At 47.3% G+C, this 18,936-nt stretch overlaps 1 protein-coding gene and 3 non-coding genes across 4 annotated transcripts; 3 read left to right on the top strand and 1 right to left on the bottom strand.

Annotated features, from left to right (window-relative positions):
- The first annotated feature begins 3,074 nt into the window (after window positions 1-3,074).
- On the top strand, window positions 3,075-3,146 carry TRNAE-UUC. The gene has a single exon. It is a non-coding gene; the product is annotated as a tRNA-Glu (tRNA).
- A 426-nt stretch (window positions 3,147-3,572) lies between these two features.
- TRNAE-UUC lies at window positions 3,573-3,644 on the top strand. Its single transcript has one exon. It is a non-coding gene; the product is annotated as a tRNA-Glu (tRNA).
- A 236-nt stretch (window positions 3,645-3,880) lies between these two features.
- On the bottom strand, window positions 3,881-3,952 carry TRNAE-UUC. Its single transcript has one exon. It is a non-coding gene; the product is annotated as a tRNA-Glu (tRNA).
- Window positions 3,953-4,631: 679 nt separating this feature from the next.
- LOC117060801 (adiponectin receptor protein 1-like) lies at window positions 4,632-17,908 on the top strand. Its single transcript, XM_033173344.1, has 8 exons — window positions 4,632-4,650; window positions 5,434-5,632; window positions 6,042-6,194; window positions 8,595-8,766; window positions 9,899-10,085; window positions 11,642-11,829; window positions 13,607-13,800; window positions 17,594-17,908. The coding sequence occupies exons 2-8, from the start codon at window positions 5,534-5,536 to the stop codon at window positions 17,720-17,722; spliced, it is 1,122 nt and encodes a 373-aa protein (XP_033029235.1). The 5' UTR covers window positions 4,632-4,650; window positions 5,434-5,533; the 3' UTR covers window positions 17,723-17,908.
- The last annotated feature ends 1,028 nt before the right edge of the window (window positions 17,909-18,936 follow it).

Here is an 18,936-nt window from a genome sequence, read left to right as displayed (position 1 = left end):
TTTTAAATTGTTTGCAAACTGCCCTGGTTGCAATGAGTTACCACCCTCTGCGACTGCAAGCGCGGAACGAGCCCGGCGAGGCTTCAAGAAGCAGAGGCAAGGAAGCTTCTGCGTCGTCCTTGGATCCCGGAAAGGTGAGAAAAGGCTCGAAAGGGGAGCAGCGACGCGGCTGCCAGGCCTCCAAGCAACGGCCCGTGAACCTGGCTGCATGCTTTTCAGATACGGCAACAATCTTCAGAGGTTATTGATCAGTATTGATATGCGCAACTGAAAAGTATGTGAATGGTCGCCGCGGGTGGCAAATTCAAAGGCGCGCTTCCGCAATTGGTCAGTAGGCGTCGCACTTCAGCTCCCTTCACTCACGCGTGCGCACCAGGGAGAGGTTTCGTCTCGAGCAAAACCCAATATCCCTCCCCCGCAGTTGCCCGCGCAGCTGTCTTTGACGCGGGGGCTGAAGGTTCGATCCCCATTCGGTGAATGTAAAAGTCTCAAAATCACTCCAGCTTTTGTTTGCACCACCTTTTAATGCTACTGCGACTGTTCCTATACAGGTGATACTCAAAGATTTAGAATATCGTGGAAAAGTTCATTTATTTCAGGAATTCAACTTAAAAGGTGAAACTAACATGAGATAGACTCGTGACATGCAAAGCGAGAGATGTCAAGCTTTTATTTGTCATAATTGTGATGATTGTGGCGTACAGCTGATGAAAACCCCAAATTCACAATCTCAGAAAATTAGTCAAAACAAAACAAAATAAAAAATTCCTTCCAGTAGCACCTTAGAGACCAACTAAGTTTGTGCTTGGTATGAGCTTTCGTGTGCATGCACACTTCTTCAGTGTGCATGCACACGAAAGCTCATACCAAGAACAAACTTAGTTGGTCTCTAAGGTGCTACTGGAAGGAATTTTTTATTTTATTTTGTTTTGACTATGGCAGACCAACACGGCTACCTACCTGTAATCAGAAAATTAGAATATTAAATGAAATCATCAAAACAAGGATTGTAAATAGAACAATAGTGGGCATCTGAAAAGTAGAAGCATGCATATGTACTCAGTACTTGGTTTGGGCCCCTTTTGCATCAATTACTGCCGCAATGCGGCGTGGCATGGATGCTATCAGGCTGTGGCACTGCTGAGGTGTTATGGAAGACCAGGATGCTTCAATAGCGGCCTTCAGCTCTTCTGCATTGCTCGGTCTCATATCTCTCATCTTTCTCTTGACAATGCCCCATAGATTCTCTATGGGGTTCAGGTCAGGCGAGTTTGCTGGCCAATCAAGCACAGTAATCCCATGGGCATTGAACCAGGTTTTGGTACTTTTGGCAGTGTGGGCGGGTGCCAAGTCCTGCTGGAAAATGAAGTCAGCATCCCCATAAAGCTCATCTGCGGAAGGAAGCATGAAATGTTCCCAAATCTCCTGGTAGACGGCTGCGTTGACCCTGGACTTAATAAAGCACAGTGGACCAACACCAGCAGATGACATGGCTCCCCAAATCAACACAGACTGTGGAAACTTCACACTGGACTTCAAGCATCTGGCATTGCGTGCCTCCCCATTCTTCCTCCAGACTCTGAGTCCTTGGTTTCCAAATGAGATGCAAAAGTTGCTCTCATCAGAGAAGAGGACTTGGGACCACTGAGCAACAGACCAGTTCTTTTTTTCTGTAGCACAGGTAAGACGCTTCTGACGTTGTTTCTTGATCAGGAGTGGCTTGACAAGAGAAAAAACAAAATCGAAAATTCTTTCTAGTAGCACCTTAGAGACCAACTGAGTTTGTTCCTGGTATGAGCTTTCGTGTGCATGCACACTTCTTCAGATACCTGACAAGAGAAATATGACATCTGAAGCCCATCTCTAGGATCCGTCTGTGTGTGGTGGCTCTGGATGCACTAACTCCAGCCTCAGTCCACGCCTTGTGAAAGTCCCCAACACGTTTGAATGGTCTTTTCCTGACAATCCTCTCCAGGCTGCAGTCATCCCTGCTGCTTGTGCACCTTTTTCTTCCACATTTTCCCCTTCCACATAACGTTCCATTAATGTGCTTTGATACAGCACTTTGGGAACATCCAACTTCTTCCGCAATTACCTTTTGAGGCTTTCCCTCCTTATGGAGGGTTTCAATGATGGTTTTTGCACAGCTGTCAGGTCAGCATCCTTCCCCATGATTGTGATTCCTACTGACCCAGACTGGGAGACCATTTAATGGCTCAGGAACGCTTTGCAGGTGTTATGCATTGAGTAGCTACTGCACCTTTTCACAATATTCCTGAAATAAATGAACTTTCCCACGATATTCTAATTTTTTGAGTATCACCTTTATAAGGCTCTTTGCAAACAGTAGAAAGCAGGAGGAGTATAATTGGGCTGCTGACGCGAGAATTCCGTTTGCAGTTTTGCATCTGCTGAACTGTTTTGGAATCAGCGTTGGCCTTGAGGCTGAAACGGGGGCTGTGATGGCCAGCCTCTCTTTTTAGAAGTTCTGGTCTCTGTTCGCACCAGGACAAGGGGTGGGTGGATGCGCGCTGTTGCTGGGGAAAAGAACCCGGCAAGCATGGCGATGGTGGCTGCTGCAGCAGCGTAGAACTTGCGTGGAGCCGAGCTTCGTGGGAGGCGCTGATCATGCGAAATAAACCGGCGGGCGCGCTCCCCTCATCTGCTTGGGTGGGCTGGTTCTTGAGACTTCCACAAGGAGGGCAAGGCAAGCGCAGCCTGAAATTCCAGCATGCGGGCACAGGTAAGTGCAAACTCGGAGCCCCCATCTACCTCAATGGCCAAAATCAGGCACCCAAATTTTCCAGCAATCTTGCAGTTAAGCAGCTGCAATAATTTAGGGTTGCCATATTTCAAAAAGTAAAATCCAGGACACCCCGAAAGTCGTCGAGTCTTTTCTTAAAAAACCGCCACAACACCGCGATTTCTCGATAGATCCAGGACAAAGCAGTGCCTTACCTTTGCAATAGGAAGTGGGCGCAAGGATGCAATTCCCTTCTTTCCCTGGAGGTGGCAGCAGTGAGCATCTCTGTCTTGGACTGGCTCGCACATTACCCGATGCTCATTCGCGCTACTCCCATATGGTCTAGCGGTTAGGATTCCTGGTTTTCACCCAGGCGGCCCGGGTTCGACTCCCGGTATGGGAAGAGTGATCTTTTTCTGCACCATTCACCTTTTTTCAGAGCATCTGCTACCAAATAACCCATTAGGTCAGGCAAGAAGAGTCTCCCAAATTTATATTTAAAGTGAATAAGGTGCCTGCACATGCGAAGTGCCTGAGAGTAACAGGTTTGTGTGGCAGGTTATGCTGGGCTAAGCGCTGCAGCCCATGTGCTTTGCATAGCACCCTCTGTTGTTTTGGAAGAGAAAAAGTGATCATACACACACAAATATATTCTTTCCCGAAGTAGAATAATATTACACTTGCTTATAGAAATCTACCTAGGAAATGCTTTTGTTTTATTTTTCTTCCAAAAAAGAGAAAGAGAGGAGATAATATCATCCTGGTGTGAAGCGTGACCCGCTCTCCCCTGTCTGCCAAGATTCAGTGAAGGAAGATGCTACCAGCTGCCTCCCATATGGTCTAGCGGTTAGGATTCCTGGTTTTCACCCAGGCGGCCCGGGTTCGACTCCCGGTATGGGAAGCTTTACGTTTTAGTTTCTCGCTTCCACTTTACCTTATAATTCAGTCTCCCTCCGCTTTCCAATTTTCCCAATCAAATACGCTTCAGGTCATGAAAACTCTATTTATTCGCCGTTTTGAATATGATGGGAAGCATGCACGCCTTTTGCAGCTGGCAATCGCAGCAGCGCCACGAATTGAGGGAAAAGGAGATCTGGGCCACTCAAAGCTCCTCTCAAGTGAACAAAAATTGCACCGTTCCCATACCGGGAGTCGAACCCGGGCCGCCTGGGTGAAAACCAGGAATCCTAACCGCTAGACCATATGGGAGCCGCTGCTTTGTGCTCTTCCGGGTGGCTTCCTCAGGCAAGGGCTGCGCGCAGCGGGCACTTGGGGTCCTCGAGGGAGAAGCTCCTGCCAGGGAGGCGCGCCCCCCACCCCCACCCCCCCCCACCCCCAGCTCAGGCAGCCCGCGCTTCCTGCGCCCGCAAACACGGCTGTGCGCTGCTTTCTGGAGGCCCGAGTTTTCTGCGCACAGATATTCAGGAGGCACGTGTTTTGCGTTCACACGGGAAGGTGTGCGCACAAGCCCGCCCACACCGGCGCGGCCTTGGGGATGCCGGGCCAATCGCCACAGGAAAGCAGAGCTGCGAATTTGTATTGATTTGCTTGTTTTATGAATTTGTAAATCGCTTTGAAGTGTAAGAGTTAAAATAAAATAAAATGAAGTGGTGCATAATATTTTTAATGAAATAAATAAGCAAACACACTTGCTGCGCGCCCCGCTTCCCCGCGTCCCTCCGTGCACGCGCAGCCCTTGGAAGCGTCGCCATGGCAACGCGGGCCGGGAGGATGCTGGCAGGAGCCGGAAGTGCTCACTCTCCCGGCCGCGTTTCCAAGGCGAGGGTGCTCTGGCTCTGGCAGGAAGCGATGCGCCCGTGACGGGCGGGAAGGGAAGCCTATAGGAGAGAGAGAGGCGGGCCTTGGAGGGACCTGGTCCTGATGCTGCTGCCGCTCCGGGCTGCTGGGTGAGGGAGGGCAGGATGGAGGGGCTGGGCCTGCGAGAGGAGGCTGGCAGGGGAAGGTGATGGAGACTCGCAGGCCGGCAGGGAGGGCAGGAGGAGTGCTGGGTGGGTCTCACGAGGGGGCTGCTGTGGGGCAGGAGGGGGTCTGGGGGTTGTCCAGGAATTGGGGTTGGTAGGAGGGGGCATTTTGAAGAATGGGGGAGCAACAATGGAGGCAGAAACCTTGGCCTCCGCTTTCCGACCCACATGGGGAAACCAGAAAGAGCCATCTGGGGTGGGGGCAGCCTTTGCCACACACCTGCACCCAATAGGAAATTCCCCTCAGCATGTTGCTGGGCAACAAGAGGTGGCAGGCTATCATCAGTGACACACTGCCTAGTGGGCAAGTGTGCTGTCACAGACTGGGTGGCAGACAGCAATGGAGAGAGGAGGCCAAGTGGGTGCAGGAATAAGGGCTGCACAAGACCTGGAGACCAGGGAAATGTTTGGGGCAGGAGAAGGTTCCTTGGACCTGGGACAAAGGCAGGGTGTTGCAAAATGTACTGGTGTGTAGATTTTGAGGGAGGGCCGATTGTGGATGGCCATCTGGGGAAAATGGCAGGGATGCCAAGGAAGGGTACAGCCTTATTGTGGGTTGTGGGACCAACAGAGAGGGTGCGGTTCTTTTGGTGGGATGGCAGCTGTAGAATAGTTGGTAGGTGGCAACTAGCACTTCTTGGAGCTTATGAGAGGAAAAAAGGATTCATCCCTCTGCACCCCTCCCCCTCCCCCTCTGCTTTCCCACAGAGGCAGTGGGGACCATGGGGCTGGTGGCTTGCAAAGGGCACTAGCCTCTGCCTGTGAAGAGGCCTCAACTCTGTGACCCCCTCCCCCCACCACCACCATCATGGAGCCCCTGAAGGAGAGGGCTGGGTGGTGCACAGGGCACCGGGGGGAGGAGGCTGTGGCTGAAAGGAGACCCTTGCTGCAAGAGGACATCGGCCAGGTGAGTGTCACCAAGACCACCCATTGGACTGCCTGATCTTTTCTACCTGCCCCTCTGTATCCCTCTTTGGAGTTGCAGAGCCCTAATAAGCCCAGCGCCAGACATGATCCAATAGCAAGGCTCTTCTTGTGTATGGAAACTCCCAATAAATGCCAGAGAACGATAGCCAAAACACTGAATTCTGTCAACAGCAACAATTCACATGAGAATCTTTCCTTCTGCATTGGCTGAGGCTTGGCCACCCTTACGCCCAGTTCCATTTCCCCTCTTCCTGCTGATCCTCCAGCAGCAGCAGCAGCAGTAACTGGGAGATCAGACCAGCGCCCATCAGATTTCCAACAATGAGTGACCATATGCCTCGCCAGCTATCTTGGTAGGACTTCATTCTGCTGTGTGTGGTTTCTTTCAGGATGGCATTGCGATGGGGGTTGAGCCGACAGGCTGGGGGACAGATGATCCAGACTTAGAAGAAAATGAGGTTGGCACAGATCCTGTTCGGGTCATGATGTTGCCACTTCAGGCCCAGCATGCCATGGAGAAGATGGAAGAATTTGTCCTGAAGGTGAGTGACATATGTGGTTGGAAAGCCCCTGTGAGTAGTCTTGGCTCAAAACAAGCCTCCTTGGGCGCGCCATTTTTCTTGCTTCACTCTTCCTCAGTTTTGCCCTGAGGAACTGGACACCAGTTCTCCCCCTGGCTGTCCAGCCATCCTCTCTTCTTCATTTTATGGGCTGCTACCCAATCAGTGCTAAGTCAAACTGGGCATGTCACAAAAGTGCCCACGGGTCTGATATTATGACTTCAGCTGCTGCCCATTGGCCTCCTCCCCAGCTTCGCAAGGCACAGGGAAGCTTAACAGTCATACAACCCTGGAGAAGAGGGGGAGATGGAGTAGTGTAGTCGTGGGCAAGAGGCTCTCCTCTCTGCCATGACACCCTGCTCTGAGCCAGCTCCCAGGGCCAAGCCCAACGGGGCACAGTATCTGGAAGCCAGAGAAGAGAAAGCAACCCAGTGGTGCTCCCTCTCTCCTGATAGGCAGTCCAGCACCCTGATGGGGTCCCCTGTAGGTCCTCGACTGAGGGTGGCCATGGGCAAGGGGGAGAAGGCCACTCAAAGCGCAAAAGGGACTGGCCTCAGGGGTCAGGAAACAGAAAAGGAGGCTGCTGCACAGGAGGAGGAGGAGGACTGCTGCTGGGTTCAGGCAAGTGAGAACAAACGGGGTGGGGTTTGCTTGACCTCAGAATTAATTGCACAGTTTAAATAACTACTGCATTTATTTATATATTTTAAGATATTTATATACCTCTGCCTCTCAGTTTTAGCAAAAACAAACAAACCAAAACCCACAATAAACAAACAACCGTGACATTTATATAAGCACATTTTAAACATTCAAAGTGCTTCCTATAGTTTCTCTCAGGAAGCTTTACCATAGCCCTGTAAGGTAGGCCAGCATCATTGTTGCCCCACATTGCAAATGGGCTGAGAGAATTGGCAGCACTGCTAAGGCCTACTGAGTGTGTTTATGGTGAAGTGCCAAAGCAGACAAGATGAAGCAAGATCCTTATTTGTATATTTACCTGTCTGCCACACTCACGTGTAATGAATTTGGAGGTCTGGCTTGTTTATTTATTTTACATCAAAAGGTGGCATGAGCATGATGGGAATGGGGACACCCACACATTGCCACCTTATCATCTGCCCTGGTCTCCTGGGCTGCTTCACCTCCAGTGTCTGTCAGGCTGGGAGAAAAGTGCCTGGACTAATGGAGGTGGAAGCAACCCTTACAGTACTATGCCCCAAACATGCTCCTGCCCCACACCTTATACTTAGTGGGTCAGACGCATGAACAACAAGCATGGAAGCCCATGTCACCTCTGCTGTGGCTCTGAGGTGAGGATGCTTGAACCAGGCTGCAGACTAATTCCCACTGACTTGGGAGTAAGCCCCATTGAACTCAGTGGGACTTTGAGAAGGTATTTATGGGACTGCAGTGTGGGAGCCATTGGGCCTTTGTAGCCAGAGTGTTGAGGGTGGGGGGAACTGCGTTCTGTTCCCCCTTCAGCCGTGAAGCTGAATCCATGGAGAACTCTTGGCTTTGCTTCACCAAAGCAGCCCTGGAGGCTTTTGCTTTCTTTTAGTGCTGGGTATATCTTACAGAATATTCTCAGCACTCTCACAAAAGCCACAACTTCTGTGTTCCTTATGAAATGCAATGACAGTTTAAAACAGGGGTAGGCAACCTAAGGCCCAATCGCCTTCTGTTAATCAGAGTGTTTTCACATGAGTAGAATGTGTCCTTTTATTTAAAAAGCATCTCTGGGTTATTTGTGGGACATAGGAATTCATTCTCCCCCCCAAAATATATATATATATATAGTCCAGCCCACCACATGGTCTGAGGGATGGTGGACTGGCCCATGGCTGAAAAAGGTTGCTGACCCCTGGTTTAAAACTTATGCTTGTAGTAAAAAAATTCTCCTTAGAGCAGTGTCCCCACCCCCATTTTTTAAAAAATAAACAAAGCATACAGAATTGGCACACATTCACATACTTTTGATACTGGGAGAACAGTTTGATTTTAGTTTACTTTTTTGAATTATGGAGACACAGTTCACTCTTACAAAAGATGAATACCATATTATTCTAGTTCAGCTCCTAGTATAATCAACAGGCAAGATCCTTTCCTGTGCCTTAGCCTCAGGCTGCACTCACAATACTGTTCACTCTGCACCCAGTGTGCTCTCACCACGGGTTGCAGAAGCGGGGTACATGCATTAACCACAATCCATGCCTATCGTTTATCTACTGCGTGCTGTCATTAAAAAAGAAAAGAAAAGAAATTCTATGTTTCAGTGTGTTTTTCTCAAACCAGGTCCGACCGAAGTTCAAAAAGAGAACGACCTAGCTGCGTTTTAAGCCAGTCATGTCTACACAGCCTCAGTCTTTTCTCCCGCTGTAGGTCTGGGAGGGTCGCTGGCGTGTCATGCCTTATGATGTGCTGCCTGACTGGCTGAAGGACAATGACTTCCTCCTCCATGGGCACCGGCCGCCAATGCCCTCCTTCCGTGCTTGTTTCCGAAGCATCTTCCGCCTCCACACGGAGACGGGCAACATCTGGACACATCTGCTTGGTCAGTCATGGGGCTCTGCTCCACACAGCAAGAACCTGGTGTGGTGGGGGAAGAGTAAGGGGGCAGTCTGGATTAGCTCCCTTCTCCTTCTGTGTCTCACATCATAGCAAACTATTTCAGCTTCAGAATATAGCTACCGTCTTCTTTGTTAATATTTTTAAAAATTCAGCATAAAAGATACTAAACAGGTAACACAAATAAGGTACACTGATGGTGTTTCCTGACAGTCTGCATTCTAATCACTATGTTAGTCAGCTTCACTTTTCATGTACAGTGGTGCCCCGCTAGACGAATGCCTTGCTAGACGAAAAACTTGCTAGACGAAAGGCATTTGCTAGCGGAAGGCTGCCTTGCAAGATGAAAAAGTCAATGGGCTTGCCTCGCAAGACGAATTTTTTTTTTCTTTTTGCGAAAACCGCTGTTCTGCCTTGGTGCTTCGCAAGACGAAAAATTCGCTATACGAAGACACTCGCAGAACGAATTATTTTCGTCTTGCGAGGCACCACTGTACAGTGCTACCTCAGTTTTCAAATGTAATCCGTTCCGGAAGACCGTTCAAATTCTGAAACGTTTGAAAACTGAAAACTTAATAGCCGACAGCTAGGTCTCAGGATCTTGCACTCAGCGGAAGCTGCGTGGCATGTTCGACTTTCGAGGTGTGTTCGAAAACTGAAGCATTTACTTCCAGATTTACGGCCTTTGAAAACTGAAATGTTTGTCAATGGAGACGTTCGAAAACCGAGGTACCACTGTATAAGTAAGCTTCAATGTTTAATACTAAGGGCAGAACATTAGACTTGTTCACCTCTGTTTGCTTGTTTATTGTGCATATGCACCTCTCTTCTGCTGCAGGGAAACTGTGTGTGTGAGAGAGAGATAAGGGTGGATGGGACACAGGCTCAGGTTTTTCTAGTTGACACCCCCAACTTCATGGGGAAGTGACCACACACCACCAGGCCCAGAGACGGCACCCTCCAGGTCTCTATTTGTGCAGGGCTGCTGGTGACCTCTGCCTGTTTCTGGCAGAGCAATTTCCTCCAAATTCCTGAGAGTACCAACCTTTGAATGTGGTTGGGGTATGTGGAGACACCTAGAAAGAGATGTGGGCAGCTTTCTTCTCTTCCTCTCCCAGGGTTCCTCTTCTTCTTGGTCTTGGGCATTGGATACATGATCAGCCCCAACATGAAGTACGTTGCCCCCATCCAGGAACGTGTTGTCTTTGGCATGTTCTTCTTGGGAGCCATCCTTTGCCTCTGCTTCTCCTGGCTGTTCCACACGGTCTACTGCCACTCAGAGGAGGTTTCCCGCACCTTCTCCAAGTAAGTCTACCACCTGCCTGCTTCACCTGCCCCCCCCCCCAATCTCCTAGGACACATGAGAAGTGGGAGATGGTGAGGAGCAAGAGTATCTTCTGAAGCTCGCAAGAGACACAAGTGCTTGGAGCATCAGTGGGGAGCTCCTCTCTGACTGGCAATAGAAGAGAGTTGAAGTCCTTGTGTTAGGGTGGCCATGTGTCCTACTTTACAGAAGACTGTCCTCTATTTCTGAAAGGCTGTCAGGGACCATCCCTTTACCTGAAGGTATCCTCTATGGGAGGGCTGCTCAGGCCATGTGTGGTTTAAATATAAGGAGTCATATAAAGGGAGCAGGGAGGGGGCCCTTGAAGTTGCCTCTCAACCAGGGTGGATTTGATTTAAATCAGATTGATTTAAATCATGATTTAAATCACTACTCAGTAAGACTTGATTTAAATCTTTTTTTTTTTTTTACAGAAAAACTCATTCTTGCTGGTATAATCTTAATATTTACAACCAGTTGAAGGTTTCATTTTTGGAATAATAAATGTTCAGAGTAGTTTTTACAGTTATATCAAAAATTACTGATTTGGTTATACTAGTAGAAATACATAGACAGATAATTATGAAATTATTGTGAGGTTTAATAAGTTAACTGTTTCTGTTTGGACAACTTTTCTGCTGTACTTTATTGGAAGGAGAAAAATAATAATATGCTTAGTAACAATTTAAACAATTTATTTAACTAAAACAATAACATTAGAGCATATGTATCCATGTTTGTTAACTGATGTGGTTAAACAGTTAAAAAAAAAACTTAAACGGAGCTTTAGCACACATGAAAAACTTAAAACAAATCCTTATTTCCTGATAGTTTGGACTATCATGTAACTTAAATAGAAAACTATCTTTAGAAAGATTTTTCTTCAAAAGCATTTTATTTTAAAAATCCGATTTAAATAAAAAAAATCTAATTTAAATAATAAAACCAGATTTTTTTTTTTTAAAAAAAACATTGATTTTTTTATCCGCCCTGCCCTCAACAGTTAGCAGCACCTGCTCAGAAGACAGAGCCAGCTGGCAAGCTGTCCAAGTCTTCCCTACTAGGGTGAGGTGGTGTTCATTTCCATTTAATTATCGTAATTATTTCTTAATTTGCAGCTGTGCGTATAAATTACCATTTGCAAATTTTATGCAGATTGGTGTCCTCCTTTTTGCCCTGTTTTGTGCTGATGTGTCGCTCTGTCCTTCTGTGCTGCCATAATGCCAAGCATTAGCATACAGTCCCTGTGCCTCAATGGGGTGTACCACTGATGCCTGCCCTGGGCTCCCCTTTTAAATAAATTTCTAGCATGTTGATCAGCACCGGCTGGCTAGGTCTGCGAGCCCCCTTTAAATTTCCCACAATGCCCCCCAACCAAGTGTTGCCTGGGGCAGCATGAGAAATTAAAGCATCTCCCACATTGGCCTGAGCAGCACGCGCTGCTTGAATGGGAAATTCAAGCAGCCTCCTGGTGCTAAGGGAGGGCTGCCTGCTCTGTCTGTCTACTGGCAAGCCTACCCTGCTTTCTGTTGTGCAGACTGGATTACTCTGGAATCGCCCTGCTCACCATGGGCAGTTTTGTTCCCTGGCTCTATTACTCCTTCTACTGCTCACCTCAACCCCAACTCATCTACCTCGTCATCATATGTGTCCTGGGTGTCACAGCCATCATGGTGTCGCAGTGGGACCACTTTGCCACGCCACAGTACCGGGCCGTCCGAGCAGGTAATCATGCACAATTGTCATTTTTGCATTGCTTGTGATGAATTGGGCCCCATTGGAGGATTTGCTTAGAACATACCCATGTAGTTAAAAAGCTGTAGGCTCTGAGAGTGCCAGAACACAGCAGGACCCTCAGAATGGATCTCATTCTGATAAATGCATTTCCCAGTTGTGATACAGTACTTCTACACCAGGAATCACTTTGGAAATCAAACTTGGTAAAAATAGTTCTATTTACTGTTGTTGTTTAGTCGTTTAGTCGTGTCCGACTCTTCATGACCCCATGGACTAGAGCACACCAGGCACTCCTGTCTTCCACTGCTTCCTGCAGTTTGGTCAGACTCATGTTGGTAGCTTCAAGAACACTGTCCAACCATCTCGTCCTCTGTCGTCCCCTTGTGCCCTCAATCTTTCCCAACATCAGGGTCTTTTCCAGAGAATCTCCTCTTCTCATGAGGTGACCAAAGTATTGGAACCTCAGCTTCAGGACCTGTCCTTCCAGTGAGCACACAGGGCTGATTTCCTTCAGAATGGATAGGTTTGATCTTCTTGCAGTCCATGGGACTCTCAAGAGTCTCCTCCAGCACCATAATTCAAAAGCATCAATTCTTCGGCGATCAGCCTTCTTTATGGTCCAGTTCTATTTACTAGCAAAATACAAATCCTATTACAGAGCAAAGGCTTAACCTGAGGGTAGTGCAAAAATACGACCAGGATGATCAAGGGTCTGGAAACCAAGCCTTCTGAGGAGTGGTTGAAGGAGCTGGGTATCTTTAGTCTGGAAATGAGACTGAGAGGAGACAGGGTAACCATCTTCCAGTATCTCAAGGGCTGTCACATGGAAGATGGAACAAGCTTGTTTTCTCCCGCTCTGGAGGCTAGGACCTGAACCAATGGCTTCAAGTTCCAAGAAAGGAGATTTGGACTAAACACCAGGAAGAACTTTCTGACAGTAAGAGCTATTTGATAGTGGAATGGACTCCTTTTGAAGGTGGTGGACTCTCTTTCCTTGGAAGTTTTAAAACAGAGGTTGGATGGCCGTCTGCCATGGATGCTTTAGTTGAGATTCCTGCATTGCATGGGGTTGGACTAGATGACCTTTGGGGTCCCTTCCGAGTCTAGAAGTCTATGATTTTGTGACATGGCCAAAGTGTGCAGTAACACATTGTTAAAGGCATTTTTCCCACTTGGAAGCTAGTAACAGGATTAGTACGTAATGATATGTGGAACTAGCATAACATAATAGCAAAAAGTTTAGTGGGAGAGCCAGACTTTAGTTCAAGTCTCATCCTATGGCTATAGATGAGGGTTAGCCAATCTAGCACCTCTATATATAATGGAATTTCCCTTAAAATAAGGGAGAACTTGACAGCTATGGGCGCTAGAGACTAGCAATCTGAATTCCATGGAATATTTTAATACCTATTTTTAATACTATCCTGTTTTATTTTATACTGTTGTAAAACGCTTAGAGATTTCATTTACAGTCAAATGGCATACAAATTTTAATAAATTGATTAAATAAAAATACAGTTCAGAAGCATACAGCATCTAGCACAGTACAGTACAATTGCTACCACAGACATAAAATCATTGAGGGGTCTGTGAAGACCCCTAGCAATTTTCAAGTGTTCCTGGACCATTGGTTTCGATCATTTGGCTTCTTCGTACATGCTGTTCTATTCTCCATATCTGAAATTAAACTTTAGTTCCAGGATTGAGACCAGATAAGGCCTTCTATCTATTAATCCCTGACAGACTTTTCTTATTTTTTGGACAGGGGTGTTCCTGGGACTCGGGCTGAGTGGCTTGGTCCCGACACTCCACTTCATGATTTCTGAAGGATTCATCAAGGCCACGACCGTGGGGCAGATCGGGTGGCTCTTCCTCATGGCAGTCCTCTACATCCTGGGCGTGGGCCTGTACGCTGCCCGAATCCCCGAACGCTTCTTCCCGGGCAAGTGCGACATATGGGTATGTGTTGTGTGGCAATGATAGAATGTGGGGAGGAATTAACTGAAGTGGGGAGGGCAAGATAAAAACTGTGAGTCAGAATTCCCTGCAATCTTCATGTCAGGTTTGGAATATCTCCTTCCTTGAGGGACAATAAAGCCCAGGGGTGGAAGACACACTTGGCCACAGGATGTCAAAAGGATCAGGGGATATTGTTGTTGCTTAGTTGTTTAGTCGTGTCTGACTCTTTGTGATCCCATGCACCAGAGCACGGCAGGCATGCCTGTCTTTCACTGCCTCCCGCAGTTTGGTCAGACTCATGTTGGTAGCCTCAAGAACACCATCCAACCATCTTGTCTTCTGTCGTCCCCTTCTCCTTGTGCCCTCAATCTTTCCCAGCATCAGGGTCTTTTCCAGGGAGTCTTCTCTTCTCGTGAGGTGGCCAAAGTACTGGAGCCTCAGCTTCAGGATCAGTCCTACTAGTGAGCACTCAGGGCAGATTTCCTTCAGAATGGATAGGTTTGATCTTCTTGCAGTCCATGGAACTCTCAAGAGTCTCCTCCATCACCAGAATTCAAAAGCATCAATTCTTCGGCGATCAGCCTTCTTGATGGTCCAGCTCTCACTTCCATACATTACTACTGGGGAAACCATAGCTTTAACTATACGGACCTTTGTTGGCAAGGTGATGTCTCTACTTTTTAAGATGCTGTCTAGGTTTGTCATTGCTTTCCTCCCAAGAAGCAGGCGTCTTCTAATTTCGTGACTGCTGTCACCATCTGCAGTGATCATGGAACCCAAGAAAGTGAAATGTCTCACTGCCTCCATTTCTTCCCCTTCTATTTGCCAAGAGGTGATGGGACCAGTGGCCATGATCTTAGTTTTTTTGATGTTGAGCTTCAGACCATATTTTACGCTTTCCTCTTTCACCCTCATTAAAAGGTTCTTCAATTCCTCCTCACTTTCTGCCATCAAGGTTGTATCATCAGCATATCTGAGGTTGTTGATATTTTTTCCGGCAATTTTAATTCCGGTTTGGGATTCATCCAGTCCAGCCTTTCTCATGATGAATTCTGCATATAAGTTAAATAAGCATATAAGTTAAATATAAGTTAAATATACAGCCTTGTCGTACTCCTTTCCCAATTTTGAACCAATCAGTTATTCCATATCCAGTTCTAACTGTAGCTTCTTGTCCCACATAGACATTTCTCAGGAGACAGATGAGGTGATCAGGCACTCCCATAGTTTGCTGTGGTCAACACAGTCAAATGCTTTTGCGTAGTCAATGAAGCAGAAGTAGATGTTTTTCTGGAACTCTCTAGCTTTCTCCATAATCCAGCGCTTGTTCGCAATTTGGTCTCTGGTTCCTCTGCCCCTTCGAAATCCAGCTTGCACTTCTGGGAGTTCTCGGTCCACATACTGCTTAAGCCTGCCCTGTAGAATTTTAAGCATAACTGTGCTAGCATGTGAAATGAGCGCAATTGTGCGGTAGCTGGAGCATTCTTTGGCACTGCCCTTCTTTGGGATTGGGATGTAGACTGATCTTCTCCAATCCTCTGGCATTTGCTGAGTTTTCCAAACTTGCTGGCATATTGAGTGTAGCACCTTAACAGCATCATCTTTTAAAAATTTTAAATAGTTCATCTGGAATATCATCACTTCCACTGACCTTGTTATTAGCAGTGCTTTCTAAGGCCCATTTGACTTCACTCTCCAGGATGTCTGGCTCAAGGTAAGCATCCACACTACCTGGGGTGTACAAGACCTCCATATCTTTCTGGTATAATTCCTCTGTGTATTCTTGCCACCATTTCTCGATGTCTTCTGCTTCTGTTAGGTCCTTCCCACTTTTGTCCTTTATTATGGTAATCTTTGGACGAAATGTTCCTTTCATATCTCCAATTTTCTGGAAAAGATCTCTGGTTTTTCCCATTCTGTTGTTTTTCTCTATTTCTTTGCTTTTCTCGTTTAAGAAGGCCTTCTTGTCTCTCCTTGCTATATTTTGGAAATCTGCATTCAATTTCCTGTATCTTTCACTATCTCCCTCGCATTTTGCTTGCCTTCTCCACTGCTATTTGTAAGGCCTCACTGGACAGCCATTTTGCTTTCTCGCATTTCCTTTTCATTGGGATGGTTTTCGTTGCTGCCTCCTGTATAATGTTACGAGCCTCCATCCACAGTTTTTCAGGCACTCTGTCCACCAAATCTAAATCCTTAAACCTGTTCCTCACTTCCACTGTGTATTCATAAGGAATTTGATTTAGATTGTATCTTACTGACCCAGTGGTTTTTCCTACTTTCTTCAGTTTAAGCTGGAATTTGGCTATAAGAAGCTGATGGTCTGAGCCACAGTCAGCTCCAGGTCTTGTTTTTGCTGAGTGTATAGAGCTTCTCCATCTTTGGCTGCAGGGAATATAATCTATCTGATTTTGATGCTGCCCATCTGGTGATGTCCATGTGTAGAGTAATTTCCTGTGCTGTTGGAAAAGAGTGTTTGTTCTCTTGACAGAACTCTATTAGCCTTTGCCCTGCTTCATTTTGAACTCCAAGGCCAAACTTGCCAGATGTTCCTTTTATCTCTTGACTCCCTACTTTAGCATTCCAATCCCCTATAATGAGAAGAACATCCTTCTTTGGTGTCATTTCTAGAAGGTGTTGTAAGTCTTCATAGAACTGGTCAATTTCAGTTTCTTCAGCACCGGTAGTTGGTGCATAAACTTGGATTACTGTGATGTTAAAAGGTCTGCCTTGGACATCAGGGGATGTAGAAGCCCTTTTTCTGCCCAAGACCCAAGAGAACAGTCAGATTAAGCAACACTGGCACAAGGGTCTGACTTGGCAAAATGCAGCTTCCTTTGAAGAAGCCCCACCATTTTTGTGATATTAATCCTTGAATTTATTTAAGCTTCCTGTAAACCAAGGATGGGGAACCAGAGGTTGTTGGATTCCAGATCCCACCAGCCCCAGACAGCACAGCCAAGGGTCAGGGGCTGATGGGAGCTGTAGTAAGTCCCCATCCCTGATCTAAAACACAATGCAATACAAAACGAGACAATGCAATCCTTATACCTGAAAAATCTGGCCTAGTTGAGAAATAGCTAAGTGTCCATTAGCTGTCTCTCTGGGCAAAAATCTTGTACTTTTGAAAGCTCCACATCAGTCAGATGTTCAACTGGTCTGGCTTTTCTCCCAGCATGGAAAAGCATTGATGAAGTAAGCTTCACTTTAGATATTTCTGTCTGTCATGGAGCTGTAAAATGCAAAGCAAATCGGCCAGAATGAAGGAAGCAATTCTGGTGGCATTACAGCTGTAGATGGTGCCTCAGCAACGCCTACTTTAAGTGAAGATAACTCACACAGTTTAATGAAGAATACAAGTAGCTTAGGCAGGCTGCAATCTACAGGTGTGTTGGGTACCTTTTAAAATTAAGCACTAAACTGGGAAACGAAGCATTCTTGGCTTCTTTGGGCCATTGTTTCCCTCCTGGTTTTTTGTTTGTTTGTTTAAAAAACCCATTTCCTGTCAGTTTCATTGGTGGGTTTAAAGTAGGGATGGGGGAATGGGAAACTCTGTCCCTCCAAATGTCATTAATCTCTTTTCCCCCCTTGGTCCCAGCCAGCAGGGACAGTTGTTGGAGATGATGGGGTTGTAGTGCAGGTTCCCCATCGCTGGTTCACAGGGGTTGGGTGGGAAGCAACTCTCCAGCCGGCAAGCCTCACGTGGAGAGAGCAGGGCGGCCCATACCATCAGAAGTCCTGGGTTCAGCTTCTCTCTCTCTCTCTCTCCCTCTCCCTCTTCTTCCTGCTCCAGTTCCACTCCCACCAGATCTTCCATGTGCTGGTGGTGGCGGCTGCTTGTGTCCATCTCCATGGGGTCTCCCAGCTGCAAGCATTCCGCTCTTCCTTGGGGGGCACCTGCACCGAGAATACTGTGCTCTGATAGCCTTCCGAGACCAGACTGACCACCTCTCCTGGACAAGGGCAGCCCTTGCACACTGCACTCCATATGGACCAAGAGCGCAGGGCCTTACACCCCCCCCCCCTTTTTAAGGGCACTGCACCTGTTTGAGGAGGGGGCTGTTCCTCCCTTCTCCTTCCTTCCTTTGAAGAAAATCGCTGTGTCTCAGATCTTTTTATTCTTGGGGGCAGGGGCTTCCTTTTCTCCCCATCAGGGCAGCTCTCGTGTGTGCACACATGCACAAAATGCCAGAAGGTATTTAAATTAGGATGAGGAACCAAAGCAATGGAACAGAAGTAAAACAGTCTCTGGAAACAGCTTAGGAATCCCCCAGCCAACCCAGAAGTTTCTGAGAGTGGGATGGGTGCAGGGGGCCTCTGTTTGGGCCAAGTGGATGTTGATGTTATTGTATGAAGGTCCAAGGATGGGTCTGAGCAGGCCTTAGTCTGTGCGTCTGTGTGTTCAATCAGTATTTATGAGGGATTTGTTTTAAACTGGCCACTAAGGGAGCATGCACTCTGCTCAAAAGCACAGCAACTCCTTTTTTGCTCAAACTGAACTCTGATCTCTTTGGTCAGACAGGACTTCTGGCTTCCATGCCCAGCCCTCCCAAGGAAAGATACGGATTGGTTTCTGAGAAGCTCTCTAGGTAAAGGCCAGCGGCATCTTAGGGTCTTGGGTCAAAGGCCACTGGGGAAGAGCCTTGCCCAGGCTGAAATCAGTACACAGCAGACTTGCAGAGTTTTCATCCTGGCAAGGAAAATAACCAGGGTGGGGAGGGATGCAGCTGTGGGCCCCCAAGGCGTCCCTCCTTGCTCTGGGGGGGGGTGCCTAAATGTGCTACAGGGCAGGCAGGAGCCAGGATTCCTGGGCTCTGCAACCTGCTAGAAAAGATGTATGGTAAACACTGTTTTTGGTGGGGGCAGGAGGAAGGCAAGCTATATGGATTTTGAGTGGGAAAATAAGAATGCATTTTATGCATAAAGGGATCAGTGTCTTAAGCAGGGGAAAGCCTTCCTGCACAGACATAGACTGTGACCTCTACCCCTTCACCAGCATTTAATAGCCCAGAGATGGGCCTGTGGAGAGCAATCCCGTGCCCAGCACTTTTTGTCACAGGCCCTCTGCTTCTGCATCCCCCCCAACAAACAGCATGAGGTCTTCTTTTTCTCCACTGAAAACAGTGGTGGTGGGAC

Source organism: Lacerta agilis, chromosome 16, assembly GCF_009819535.1.
Source record: "Lacerta agilis isolate rLacAgi1 chromosome 16, rLacAgi1.pri, whole genome shotgun sequence".
Classification (NCBI taxonomy): Eukaryota; Metazoa; Chordata; class Lepidosauria; order Squamata; family Lacertidae; genus Lacerta; species Lacerta agilis.
The sequence above is the reverse complement of the archived record's forward strand: the minus strand, read 5'-3'. Positions and strand labels throughout refer to the sequence as shown.